This window comes from Accipiter gentilis, chromosome 25, assembly GCF_929443795.1.
Source record: "Accipiter gentilis chromosome 25, bAccGen1.1, whole genome shotgun sequence".
Lineage (NCBI taxonomy): Eukaryota > Metazoa > Chordata > Aves > Accipitriformes > Accipitridae > Astur > Astur gentilis.
The window spans coordinates 17,990,586-18,004,294 of NC_064904.1; the positions used below are offsets into that span (position 1 = coordinate 17,990,586).

The 13,709-nt window shown below is 47.3% G+C and overlaps 1 protein-coding gene across 2 annotated transcripts in view; it reads left to right on the forward strand.

The window, feature by feature from the left end:
• Positions 1–3,417: 3,417 nt before the first annotated feature.
• The window catches only part of SLC35F4 (solute carrier family 35 member F4), a 127,301-nt gene continuing 117,009 nt past the window's right edge, over positions 3,418–13,709 (forward strand). For both annotated transcript variants that reach the window (XM_049828441.1, XM_049828442.1), the window contains exon 1: positions 3,418–3,736. In XM_049828441.1, the coding sequence (XP_049684398.1) occupies positions 3,634–3,736 (103 nt within the window). In that variant the 5' untranslated portion in view covers positions 3,418–3,633. The remainder of the gene's footprint in view (positions 3,737–13,709) is intronic.

Consider the following 13,709-nt stretch of genomic DNA (forward strand, 5'->3'; position numbering starts at 1 on the left):
AACAGCTTAGGTCAGAACCTCCTCAAAGAGATGAGACAGCAGGATTGGCAGTAACCTCTGCTCATGAACAGAAATTGCCCCTTTCTCTCACCTCAGGTCGACTGGGGAGGTACGTGGAGGAGGATGAAGTAACGAAGGAGAAGGACAGGGAACTGGCATGGGAAACAGGAGAACTGGGTTGCATTCCTCAAAGCCTGCGGTTGATCTGCTTTAGGATCTCAGGCAATCGCTTCAACTCTAAGCATTTTTGCTACCACTCTTGCCCCATGTCTTCTCCTAAATCCTTTGGGCCTTTTGTCCAACGTGGGGACCTACTGAGCTGTCACCGTTGGGTCTTTAGGGTATCTTGCGGCATAGATAAGGAACTGAATGGGAAGAAATGATGCCTTTTGCCTCACGGAGAGAGAACCAGAGTCGATGTGGTCAGAAAACAGGCAGGTAAGGAAAGGTCTGCTTCTTCAGGCTCTACTCATGTGAGGATACTTGCTGTTTCATGACAGCACCATCCAATGGGATTTGAAAGGCAGCTGTGAAATATACCTAGACTCTTGTTCCTTTCTATCTGAGGCTGTCTGGGAAAGCTGTGAGCAGCAAAAAAGACACTGGGACTGTCTGTCTGCAGAATCAGCAGGATGATCAGGAGACATTTACATTGTTCTCTCACACGAGAGGCTATTTTTGCAAACATATGGCCTGGAGTTAAATATGGGTTTTTTTTAAAAAAACTGTGGCCAAATTCTGTGGCCATTAGTGGTGTAAGTCTCTTTCTTTCTCTAGAGAAAGATACCCATTTGTAGAGTCTGGGGGAAATTCAACCTGTACAACAAGCTCCAGGTTAAATTGATGCTTTTAGAACTCTCTTCTGGATCAACCCTTAGATTTTAGTCACAGAGTGGTAAATGCACAAATCTCTCTGCAAAAATCACTTTAGCGTATTTATGCAGCTCGTGACTTTGATGGGCCTGTTAACTTGAAAAGATGAAACAAGTCCCCATGTGCCCCTAATCATATAAGTGTCTTTTTCTTGGTAATAAATGGTAGTTCATACATCTTACTCAGCTAGGCCTCCTCTGCACTCCTTTAACTGTAACTTGCAAAAAGCCTAACTGCAGAAAAAGCAATCTGCTTGATTTTTCTTAAAAGAAAAATTGTTAGCATAGTAAGAATTCAGAAACAATACAAAGCTGCAATTCATTATAAGCTTTCAAAGAGACAAGAGGGTACCACTGTGCATCTATTGCATAGAGTGATGTTGGAAGGCAACCATAGTCAGGAGCAATTTCAGGAATGGCTTTGCTTGTATTATCATCTAGTGATGTTTAAACATGCACAGCATGTCCTTGAAAGCCTAGGGATAAAAGGAAGAGAGGAGATGAAAAATTAAGCCAGAACTAAGGTGTTTGGAAAGAATTTGAAGCTTAGAGTTGTTCCTGGGCACATCACTTTAACCTTCAAATGAACCAGTCATTTTTTCCTTCTCTTCAAAGTAACACTTTTAAGTCCCGAAATTTGACTTTGAAGCTGAGATCAATGCTGGTAATGTTCTCATAACACCAACTCCCACTGGAGGTGAAATTGGGAAGGGGGGGACTTGTGGTTTATTCAGAGATTCCACACAACACACCAGGCAAGTGATTTTTGCATCAACTGTGCCTCCCTAACTAGGACAGAGAATTTTAATCTTGCAGAAGGGGTTAGAGCCTTACCAACTACTACTGACCCAGCACCTCTCAAAGCCAACTAATACATGGTCTGGCTCTCAGCCGCTTCTATCCCAGTCTGTGAAAACCTGAAGGGGTGCAGGCTGCTTATAACACTCCACAGATCAGAAGTAAAAAGAAAACGCCTGTTGGCAGTTGGTGTAAATTCGTCATGCAGGAGTCTGTGCTTCCGTTGGACAAATACAAAAAAATCTATACATTGAAAAACATTAAAAGTCACTAATCTTGTTTCGTAGCTAGCCTAAAAGGGGATGAAGAAGCTGTGAAATGAGCTGTGCCTTGAATTCCTGAGTTGTAGCTGGTTGGTCTGTCACTGATTTGTAACTGCCCTTAGTATTACCTAGCAGCATGGCAGGAGACAAGAAATCAAGATCAAAAGAATATTTATTTAATATCTTAAGTGCATTTATTATATCTGGATTCATACACCAGAAAACATTGATCTTCAAAGCACCAAATGAATACTAACCAGCTAATGACTCCCCATGCAAAGCCACAGCAACGGCTCTTTTTAATACATCTATTATTTGTTTGTGCTCATAAAAGGCTGTTTTGTGCCATCAGCTTATTTAGCCAAGCACAGAAGGGAGAAGAATGAATGTGAACAGAGAAGGAAGCCAGGGATATGAAATGCCTTGACCGGGTTCCCCATGCACCAGTTAATGGAAATGGCCGGGTGAAAGAGGAGTAGGTGAAGATGAGGTATGACAGAGCCACAAAACAATGAAAGGGCTGGAAAAAAGTGCGTTGATTACTAGATGGAAATACATCTTGGAGGAAAAAAGGCTGGTTACTAATGTTCTTTTCAGTCTAGCACAAAGAAGCGTAACAAGGACCAGTAGCAGAAGAGTCAAGTAATTCAAAGCCCAGTTGTTACCGGAGAGAGAATTAGCCGTTGGAATGAGTTACAAAGCCAAATGGTGAATTTCTCACCTTTTTTATTTTTTATTTTTTTTTTTAATTTTTCAAATGCAGGCAAAGCTTTAGAGAACATCCTATGGCTAGACCTCAGTTAGAGCAGGCGTACACCCCACCCGGGTGGCAGAGCACAGATACCCCTTCTGCTCCTCCGAACTTTCCCTCGGCGTGGGACAGCTCTGGGCTACAGGCAGAGAGGAGCCCGGGCAGCGCGGAGTGGTGAAACCTTCCCCCCTCGGGGTCTTCGGAGGCCAAATTTGGCCTCTGTCCTTTCTCAGACGCCTGTGGGCAGCCCCTGGGGGGACACACACAGATCCGAGGACGTGGACCCGCAGGTCCGTGGTTCGCAGGTCCCATTTTGGGACACCTTCCTCACCTCATGTCAAGCCCCCGGCTGACCGTCCGGAGTACAACCCCCCTCGACTCCACGGACCACGGTGTCCCTTAGGTGGTCACCAGCCTGGGGAGGATTTGGGGAACGGGGTGACACCCGCGTTTCTTCACACAGACCTCGCCCGGGGCCCGCTGCTCTGAGGAGAGGACACCCCCCCTCCCCTCCCCTCCCCTCCCCTCAGCGTGCCGGGGCCACGGATCCAGCCCTCAACAGCCCCTTCCCACCTCAGCAGCTACCCAGAGGGGCCATCCCCACCTTCCTCCTGCCCCCCCCCCCCGCCTTTAAATAACGAGTGAAGTGCCGCCCGCCCGCCTCCCCCGCACCGCCGGCTTCCCGCCCGGGGCTGGGCAAGGCGGGAGAGGAGAAGGGGGGGGGGGGGGGGAGGCCGGGCTGGGCGCGGGCCGCTGCCGCCGCGCTGCGGAGCCCGTCCTGCACCAGGCGGCGGAGTCAGAGCAAGCTGCGGCGGCCGTGCCCGCGCTTCTTCTTCTTCTTTCTTCTTCTTCTTTCTTCCTCCTCCTCCTGCCAGCCCGGCCCGGCCCGCCTCGGCTCCGCTCGGCTCGGCGTCCCGCCTGGCCGCCCCTCGAGCGGCTCCCGCCTTCTATGGATGGGAAGGCAGCACCCAACGGCGTGGCCACCATCGAGGACAGGATCTTGCGGATCACGGGCTACTATGGATATTACCCGGGCTACTCCAGCCAGAAAAGTAAGGCGCCCTCCCGCCTCTCCCGGCCCTTGTGTGTGTGCCTGTGTGTGGAAGGAGGTGGCGGCAGAGCCCTGAGGGTTCTCCTGGCCCCCCTAAAATGCCCTCCCCACCCCTCGGGTCCTGTGGGGGGCCAAGGGCGGTTGCCCGCCCGGCTCTCCCCTGAGGAGACGCGGCGGGCCGGGCGAGCCCTTGGCTCTGCGGACGGGGGGGTGATGAGGGGGGGCCGGTGTGTGTGTGGGCGATCGCCGCGTAACTTCGGCGCCCGCGGCTCCATCCTGCAGCCAGCGAGGGGCGCGGGGACGTTTGGCTGCCATTTGGAGGTTTATTTTTTGTTTCCACCCTCCCCCCTACCGCCCACCTCCGCGGGAAAGGAGGGGGTGGTGGTGGTGGTGTGGTGTGTTTGCTCACCGGGTGCTCCGCGCCGCACCGGCAAAGTTTCGGTACCGGTGGGTGTCGTGTCCCCCCCCCCCCCCCCCCCCCCCCCCGGGGCAGCCGCTTCAGCGTGAAGCTCCGGGTTTATTCATCTTCCTCACAAAACTAATTAGATTTTTCCAGAAAAGTGGGGAGTAACAGAGGGGGTTTCCTTCATGCCACTTTAATATGAGACGCTTGTGATTTAAGGGTTTGGTGTTGGTTTGGTTTGTTTTGGGGGTTTTTTTTTTCCTTAAAAGAAGCAGCTGAAATTAAAGCAGTTGGTCCTTCATTATTTTTGCTTTTGAAGTTTTTAATAAGGAGCAGCGGGTTTCTAGCAGCTGGGAGAACCTTAGCGGGTTTCTCTGAAATTGTGGCTGTCCCAGTGCTCTGTAGAGCTGTTTAATGGGGAAAGTTAGGCTAATGAAAGAAATGATTCATTTTTACCACCAAGGAAATGAATGCATTAGGGTTTTATTGTCTAATAGTTGCTTTGCAGTTTGCAAAAGCTATGACATGCCACAGCTTAAAAAACAAAAGGGGAACGGCGGCAAGGGGTGGGGGGGAGAAAGGCAAAAAACCCACCTTAGTGAGGTGAGCACTAAGGAGCAGACTTTCTTTTGCATATTTAAACTCCCCTTGGAATCAGAGGAGGTGACTGCTTTCCAGAACAGGCAGTGCAGTACTCTCCAGCTCTAATACAACAATAAACCAAAACTCAGTTAATGAACTGCTAATATCAGACAAACATGTCTGTGGGCTGTTTATGACGGAGGAAAGCCATGCATTGAAACCACTTTAAAAAAATTCCTTTGTATAATGGTCAGCTGAAAGAGCAAACAGTCAAGCCCAGTGGTTTTATTCAGCTGTTATTGGTAGCATGCTAACAGCATGGCAGGTGTTGTGATCATTTGGTGAGGTCAGTTGGTTTGTCTGTAGTCAGAGGAGTTGGGAAGAAGCTCGGAGCAATCTGGAGGAATAGGCTGCGTGACAGTCCAGTGACTGTTTAAGTCTGAGCTGTGTCCCAAATTCTGCAGTGGCTCCAGAGGATCTCTACCTATGATATCACACAGTGTGATTTACTAGAGAAGGATGAGAATACTGGCTTAATACTTTGTCACAAGTTTGCTTCAGTGGCAGAACGCCATTTTTCAGTCTGCAGCAACACTCCCACTCTCTATCAAAATGTAGACCTGAATTCGGTGTTGGCAATGCAAGTGGCTCTGCACGGGTGCATCAGGGAGGCCAGGAGAGGACTGTCCGGGCAAAGAAAAGCTTTCTTAGTCCAGGACCAGGTTCTACAGATGCTACAGATTGCATCTGCTTCAAATTGGATAAAGCATGCTGGGAGAGGCCAAAGCTTTCAAAAGTGCTGACTCTTGGGATCTTATTGCCAATCTCCTAGACTTCTGTACCTTTGAAGACTGGGTGCTGAGGCAAAACAAAAGTGATTAGTGTCTCAGGTTTTTCTGTTTGAAGAAAATAAGCAAAATTCGTGGTCATCGTGCTTAAAGAGGAAAACCGAAAGTGCGTAACCCAGAGGTATCCCAATACTTAAATGCCCTTGGGTAAATGAAAAGCATGTAGCCCTTCTAAGCCATGAATGCTTTTTAAAGCAGTTTCATAAGTTTTGGAGTGCTTGCAGTCGGTGAATGACTACCTTATCTTTGTGGCTGTGTATTTTGGGTTTATAAAGTGCTTTAATGTGTTAGGATTTTCATGAAGATGTTCTGCCCCTACCTGGGGAAAAAACAGGCATCCTTCAGGCATCTTGAACAGATACAGCCTCTTGGCAGCGAGGCAGCGAGAGTCGTTCTTGGAGGTCCTTGCTTGGAGATCTTACTCCGTTCCTGTGTCTAGGCTGAAATACTGCCTTCAAGTGGTGTTGCTTCTAAGTGCTGTTGACAGTTTTTCTCTTGGCTAATTGTTCAGTACAGCTACAGCACTGTCAAAATGTAAACACTCAAGGTGGGAAGTTTGTACAACTAATTAATGTACTTGATATCGCAGTTTATTTTGGGGAGGGCACGATTTTTGTCATTGTTATCCAAATACAGTTTTAGTGCAACTGAACAATGCTGGTGTCTTTTCCTGGAGAGAAGTGTGCTGGTGGCATACAATGTGCCCAGAATTTCAGGTAAGTTTCTTCCCTACCCTCCCCAGTGGCAGAGGAGCCGTTGTCCTGTCATATGCCCAAACCTGTAGCATGTGCAGTCATCTGCTTATGCTGTCACCTTGCTCCTGCCTGGGTCTGAAGGGTGCCTGAGGAAGAGGGAGCTGAGGATGAGCTGTTGTCCCCAGGGTGGCTTTGTGCTGTCTGCTTCTTGGGTACCCCTTGGGTCTGATCAGAGAGCTGGCCAGGCACCAGCTGGGGTTGTTATTTGCATGATGACAGCCTGCTGATGGTCACCACCTTCCTTGAGGCTCCTCTTTGTCCCCAGCCTGCTGTGCCCAGCTAGGGACAGGGAGATTTCTCTTGATGAGGAAAGGTAAAGGCAGGGGCGTGGGTGGCTACTGTTCTGCTCACTCTTGGAGGGTCCTGGAAAAGGCAAAAACCAGCCCAAGGCTCTGTGAATTGAGCTGGTGATGTACATCCCTCCCTTAGTGGATTGGCAAGTATTTCATGCTCTAACAGGAGATCATGCCTAGGTTTCTGTGTGTAAAGGCTAAGGACTGGTCACAAATGGTCATGAATTCTAATGTCAGACATCTGTAGTATTTAGGAGCTGTTATTACAAAGAACTGAAGTATTTTCTGGAGACTTTTGCTTCATCTTCTATATTTGTGTGCACTAACCTACTTCAGACTTGGGAGTGTGCATATGCTGATTCTTTTGTTAAATTTAAGTCAGGCACTTTTATAATTTTATTTATCCTTAAGAAAAGCTGTTAGGGAAGGAAAACACCTTCTTTATTTCTCTCTAAGTCATCTGATTACAAGCAGAAGTGTGTGTTTTGGTCTGGTATTTGCATTCATGTATATGGATTAAAAAAAACCCCAAACATATCCTGCATACTAAGACACAGGAATTGGAGCAAGATGTGATGGTTTTTCCCCCCATCACTGGTTCCTGAGATGAAAAGGGCCTTTCCCAACCCCAGTCATCCTGTACCTTTGGGTACATGGCTTGATCCCTCAATTTCTGCATTTAAAATGCACAGAGTATGTATGAGGTCTCTGGCTTCTGTGGGAAGGAAAAGGGGCTGTGTCCCTCTTCCAGTAAATTTCTTCAAAGTTACTCCATAATTTCCCAGGGCATGGTACTGGTGTAGAACAGAGGCTTCAGCCTTTGGAATGGGACTGCAGAATGTGCTCCCGTGGCTTGTCACCCCTTTGGCTTCATGTTGTAATATGTGTGTTTTCATTTGGTCTGATCCAGCTTTTCTATCTACACAAGCAGTGGCAAACCCTGTTCCCTCTCCTGATCTTTGCCATAACGTCTCATTCTTCTCTGAGTTTTTGCTGGTAATACAACCATGTTTAGTGTCTCCAGTCTCAAGAGTATGTATGGGTTTTGTTTTTGGAGGTTTTTTTCTTTCTTTTTTGACTCTTTCCAACTGCCAGCCCATCTGCCTTTCATCTCAGTACTGAAAGCTTTTTTTACTTTCACACTACAAAGTTCCTCTCCTTCAAGTCTGTCCTAACACCTTTTCTGTGCCTTCCACTGAATTAAAACTGCTTTAGCCAAAGTTTCTCATCTCTATCTTCATCAGCTTCACCAAGTTCACCTCCAAGTCAAGCAGCTTCTGCCTGTCTAATGTCTTTTTGATGGAGGTCTTTCCACCATCCGCAAAGTCTTATGTCTTGTTCTGGCTCTCAGCATTGCAGTTCTGCATTTCTGTAATGATGTTTTCTCAGGCCTGGACAAGAACAGCATAACCATACTGAAAATGTAGTGGCTGTACTTGTTCTCCTAGCTCTTCAAGTTCTCCTAGCTTCTTCATCACCTTCTCTTTTTCATCATGCTTGGAGAGCTTCTCCTAATATGTAAAGCTTATTTCTACCCTTCTGATGTCTCTCATTCAGATCTGCGGGGTTTGATTCCCACCGCAGCAGGCTGTGAATGCCAACCTGCAGCAGGCACTTGCTAGACTTTTAAACATTTGTACATTCTCCCATACTGCTTCGAGCTCCCTTTCACCTCTCCTTCAGACCTGCCTTGAAACCCTGGAGTTGTGTAAGCTCCTAGAAGCAGAGGGTCGTGTCTCGTGCGTATGCAGCAGTGGGACCGTCAGCTGTGTTACTGGGCACACTCGTGCAGCTGCACGGTCAGACATGTCTGCCAGGGAGCTGGAAAGCCCTTGCAGCAGTGTGTGTCCTCAGCGGTGCTTGGTGCCTGGGAAGAAATGCTGAACCTGTCCTTAACATTAGCACGGTTGCTGTAGAGAATAAGCTTTGTGTTTTCTTACTTCCGTAGAACAGCTCAAGCAAGGCTTTGTGGTTTAATTTGGCAAGTTAAGCCTCAAGTCAGCAATGAACTTAAGCATCTGCTTAAGTCTGAACTTGCACTAAGCCACTGGGCTTTGACAATGTGTTTAAAGTTAAGTCCATGCTTAATTGCTTTGTTTAATAAGACTGGGATTACAGGCATGCTGAGCCAGCATCAGTGGCTTGGCAATTTGGCTCTCTTGCTCTCCGAGCAGAGTAAAAGGCTGTGGAGGGGAAATCTAAGTCTGAAACATTGGAGGGAATTTTCTTCTGGTTATTACAGCAGCTGTGCCAGCAGCTCTGCTGCAGTACGAATCACATGGCAAACCCAGATCATCTCTGTGCTTACTGAACACCGTGCCCTCCTGGTAGCTGTCACTTCCAGCGAGAGGAACAAAGTCTCAGTCTGTTTACTGGAGGTACCCAGCTGCTGCTCCAACAGTTTGCAGAGCCCCCAGTTTCTCCGTGCAGAGCACGCGCAATGGGAGAGACTGGGAAAGGAACGGTTGAGGAAAGGTGCTTTGAAATTTTGGGGGGGATGAGGCTGGTTTCATAGAGCTGTGTTTGAGGGGGTCTGGAAGGGAGGCAGTGGTGTCTGAATCAGCCTCTGTGTGAGCTGAAGTCTTGGGGCTGCTTCTGCCTGTACCAGTTTGTGGCAGCTGCCCCTGTGCCACCTGATAGTGTTTGGGTTGCAAGGACTCCATATGCAGGCCTAGGCTGGAATAAGCTTTATTTCAAAGCCCTTTGTTTCCCTACTGGACAGGGTTTTTTCCATAGGAGAGTTGTTCCCAGCCTTTCTTTTAGGGAGGGTGTGCTGCAGTGGGGGCTGGATTGCAAACTGTAGATTTAACAAACTTTTTCCTCACCAGCTCTGGGGGCATGAGTGGATGTCATGGCATAGGATGCAGTCCTGTTGTAGTTGCTTCTCCTCACAGGCTTGTCTCTCTGTTCAGGCAAAAAAACCCCAAACCCGGTATGGCTGTGTCTCAGCAGGAATAGCAATAACTTATGAAGTAATTTCTTTCGGCAAAACAGATTTTATAAATATTCCTTTGCCCGCTAATTTTGGCAAGACCAGGTACGTATCCTCTAATGGAGTAGGGCCAGGCTTTGTTTGGATTTCTGTTTGTGCTGGAAGGGACAGTATGGCAGCATTGCACTAGTGGCATCTCCCCTTCACTTGGGGACTCAAAGTGTTTTAGAGGATGAGGGGTCTCATTAGCTGGAGGGAGAGGGAACTGGTTCAGTCCTCAGCCTTTTGTCAGGGACTGCTTCAGTCTCTTTGAGTCAAATCTCTGGGGAGCTGAGCCATGAAACTGCAGTACCTGACTATGCCATGGCATATGGGTGCAGTTCTGAACTACTGGGGTCAGCAGGAATGAATTTAAATCAGGAAGGGCACCCTGGGGACCAGGGCGATGGGGACCATACCCTTGCAAGAGGAGACTGCTGGAGCTTGGCTTGCATAGGCTAGCCAAGATGGGAACATGGCTGCTGCTCCAAATACATCTTGGGAGGATGAACAGGGAAATGTGGGAAGGACGTGTTATTTAAACCGAAACGGCATGTTGGCACACGGACAAATGGGTATGAACAAGCCATGAATAAATTAAGGCTGGAAATTAGCAGAAGGCTGAAATTAATGGCCAAAAAGTCTCTCCCAGTCTTATGTATCTAAATAAGAATTATTTCCCAAGCTTTAAAGATGCCTCATAAAGAAGTTTGCCAAGATTTTGAGAAAAATTACTCCTATTTGGCAGGGGAAAATTGAGACGGTAAGGTGGCGGGGAGGGATGTTAATTTGCCAGAGATTGTGCAGAACAAGCCATAATGTTTGATGGAGCGATCTCTTCCTCCACTGCTGACTGGGTGATGATCTGGGTTTGCTGACAGGGGTGGCCCATCCCTGGGAGCGTTCAAGGCCAGGTTGGATGGGGCTTTGAGCAACCTGGTCTAGTGGAAGGTGTCCCTGCCCATGGCAGGGGCATTGGAACTAGGTGATCTTTAAGGTCCCTTCCAAGCCAAACCCTTCTATGATTTTATAATTCTATGACTGCTTAGCAGGTCTTGCGCTGAACCTGGCCTGGTTCTAAGGTTGGTAGAGGTGCTTTCAATAACTCGGTAGCTTTCTACATGGGCTCTCTGCTTGGTTTTCAGTTCCTCTGCCCTCCCATGCTCATTTGCTCCAGCCCTTCTTGCAGAAAGGCTTCCTCTCTGCCTGGACTCCCTGGCGACGGCTGGGCTGTGCTTTGTGCTCCTGGGTGGCACAGCTCTGGCAGCCTGCTGCTTCACCTCACACTGATTCACCTGGGGTGGCTTAAGCTTGCATAACTTGGTGTCATTGTGGCAGCATGGAGCTGCATGCTGCCTTCTCTCCTTTTTTTCCCTAAGAGAGTTGCTGCTGCGTATAGCTTATTAAGAAATGACCTGGGTATGCCATGAGTTCCTGGTACTCTTCTGGAGTGCACAGAGGAGGTATCCCTCATTTTGACTGTCCTTCCAGCACTCTTTCCCTTACATTGTCTTCCTCATCCTCTCAGGCAGGCAGCTGTGTATCTGGTCTTGGTTAGATGTGGTAAAATAATATTTCAGAGTTGCAGATGGTTGTGAGCACACTTTTATCCTTCCAATGCTTGTATTCCTTTTTTTATTAGTGGTTTTAAAAGTCTGCAATTATTTCTTCTGCACATTTGGAACTTGATGGGCTTTTGCTCAGCTACCTGCATGAGAATTCACCCATGAAAGTGAATTTGTGGCTTGCTGATCATTGAACAACTGGTGGCAGGAATTTTTTCACACAAACCTGCTGCCGGATGATCTCAATAATGAAAATGCCTGCAAAAAAAGTGACTCTTTCTTTATGGCAAATGTGCAAATGGGGGGGGTGGGTGGGGGGGGAGGAGAGGAAGTGAAGTGCTTCACTGGCTGGTTAAATTATTCACCAAAAGTAAGTGGACCAGCTCTACGTAGTGAGACTGAAAATCTTTTCTTGTGGTAGGGTGAAGTGGGACTCCCTGGTGGCCTACAATTTGGGCTGGCCCTCTGCAGAATGGCAGATTTCACTGTATGAGGATGGAATCTGTAACATTATGCCTAGCTAATACACAGGGTATGGCTTACACAGGGATGGCAGAGCTGTTCAGTGAGAGCATCCCAGGCACTTTGAGTGGCAACAATAAATTTATTCAAAGGCATTGCTGTATGTGTTCGTCTTACAGGCAAAGAAGACCTCTCTGTTATTACTTTAAAAACATATTGATTCTTCCTAGACTTCACTTGCAAATACTGTTGATAAAATGAACTTGCCCTTTCCTGCATTCAGCAAGGCTGGCCTGGATTGAGGTAGCAGAACAAGGGAGTGAGAAGGTGTCTCTGCTGTCCTTTTGCAGAGGCAAGGAGAAGCTGATTTGCTCCTGTTCTGGTTTCCTTATGAGCTAAGGCAAAGGAGCGTGATTCAGGTCTAGGGTGGAAGATGATGTTTCCTACTGTTTCTGGCAATCTTAAGGCTGCTCCTTGTCTCAAAGCTGTCTGGTCTATTTTGTCTGATGCAAGAAGAGCTCCCATGCCTGCTTTGAGTCTCATTGAAGTTTCCAGTTACGTTTTGGGAGGGGAGAAGGGGAGAGGCAAGCACAAGCATGGGAGTTCATGGGTCAATACAACTCCACCAAAACAGTTCCACCAAATCCACTACCAGACCAGTTATAGACCTGGTAGTGATCTCTGCATCCAGAGTGAGAAATTGTAGCTTGAGGCCAACCTGGTGACCCTTCCAGTTTTATTCCTTCCTGTTTTGGGCATTTTGTGCTGGCGTTATGACTAGGAAGTGGCTGTTTATGGCACTGAAGCAGTATTGCTTGAACAATTGCCTGCTGAAGCAATATACAGTACAGCTATCTCTCTTCCTGCAGAGGCTTAGTCTTCTGGGGGACATTTTTGATGAGGGCTAGCACACACCTTTATTATTAATGGTATAGTTGGAGATGCTGTGCGCCTTGCTAAAAAATAGTTTCCTATTGGGGACTAATTTTTCATATGATTCACAGGAACACAACTGTGCAGGTCCATTTCAGCTAATGGGCATCATATACCTGAATGTCTAAGGACAATACTGAAACCATGTGCTGCTGTGCCTGTGTAAGATAAGCGTGAAACAGGGCTGAAACACATGTTCTCTGTCAGAGTGCTCTGAGACAGAAAAGTGATTGCATTAGTTCGCACTGTGTGATTTGCATTTGGCATCCTGAAGTAAGGTGGCATAGTTGTTATAATGCAGTTGATAAGACCCTTTTCTTTTATATGTCTGAAACCTGGAACATTTTAATCCTTTCTTAGACAAAGCTTGCCATGTGGAATTTGCATTCCTGGAATTGTGTGGGTGCAGACTGGGGTTTTTCTCTGCAGTGCCAGAAATAACCTGTTGTGTGATACGTTACAGGGGCTAGAATTTGTAGCAGCTTGCGTGCAAGTGGGATGCTTTGCAGTGCTCCACCAGAGGAAATTCTTCAATGCTGACAGCATGGATGGTAGGAAGGTGAACTCTTTGTGGTGTTTCTGTACCATGGTTTGGACTTCTACCTGAGGAGGAGTGGTTCTATGTGTGAGAAAGCACTTACTTCTCAGTACGTAGTGAGGCTGCTAACACCAAGAGCAGGTGGAAAGTGATTGAACTTAGCATTTACTGGGAATATGAAAAAGAAGAACCCATCTGATGAAGTTTCCTGATTTTCTGTCAATTTTTGCTTCTTTCCAGGGTGGGATGGAATGGGAAAAAAAGTGAGGAATTGGTTAAGAGGAAGACTTTAAACATTTTGAGAACATTTCTTCTGGGAAAAAAGATTCAGACTGGTGAAGTGTCTGGAATGTCACTGAAGAAGTGCCACTTTTCACATGCATTGAAAAAAGAACCTTCGAGGAAGGAACAAAAGGCATTTTTCAGCTGAAAAACTTAGTTGAGCTGTTGTTGGTGTGCCAAGCCATATGTGTCCTGTCGAGGTGATTCATCCAGTACAAGGCTTGCCTTCTGTCATTCTTCTTGGGGGACCCTTTGGCAATGGGCATGAATTTATCTGTGGTTGTGTGCCACAAAGCTTGATGCTTGCAGGGAACATTGGACTGACTTCAGCGTGTCGTTAAT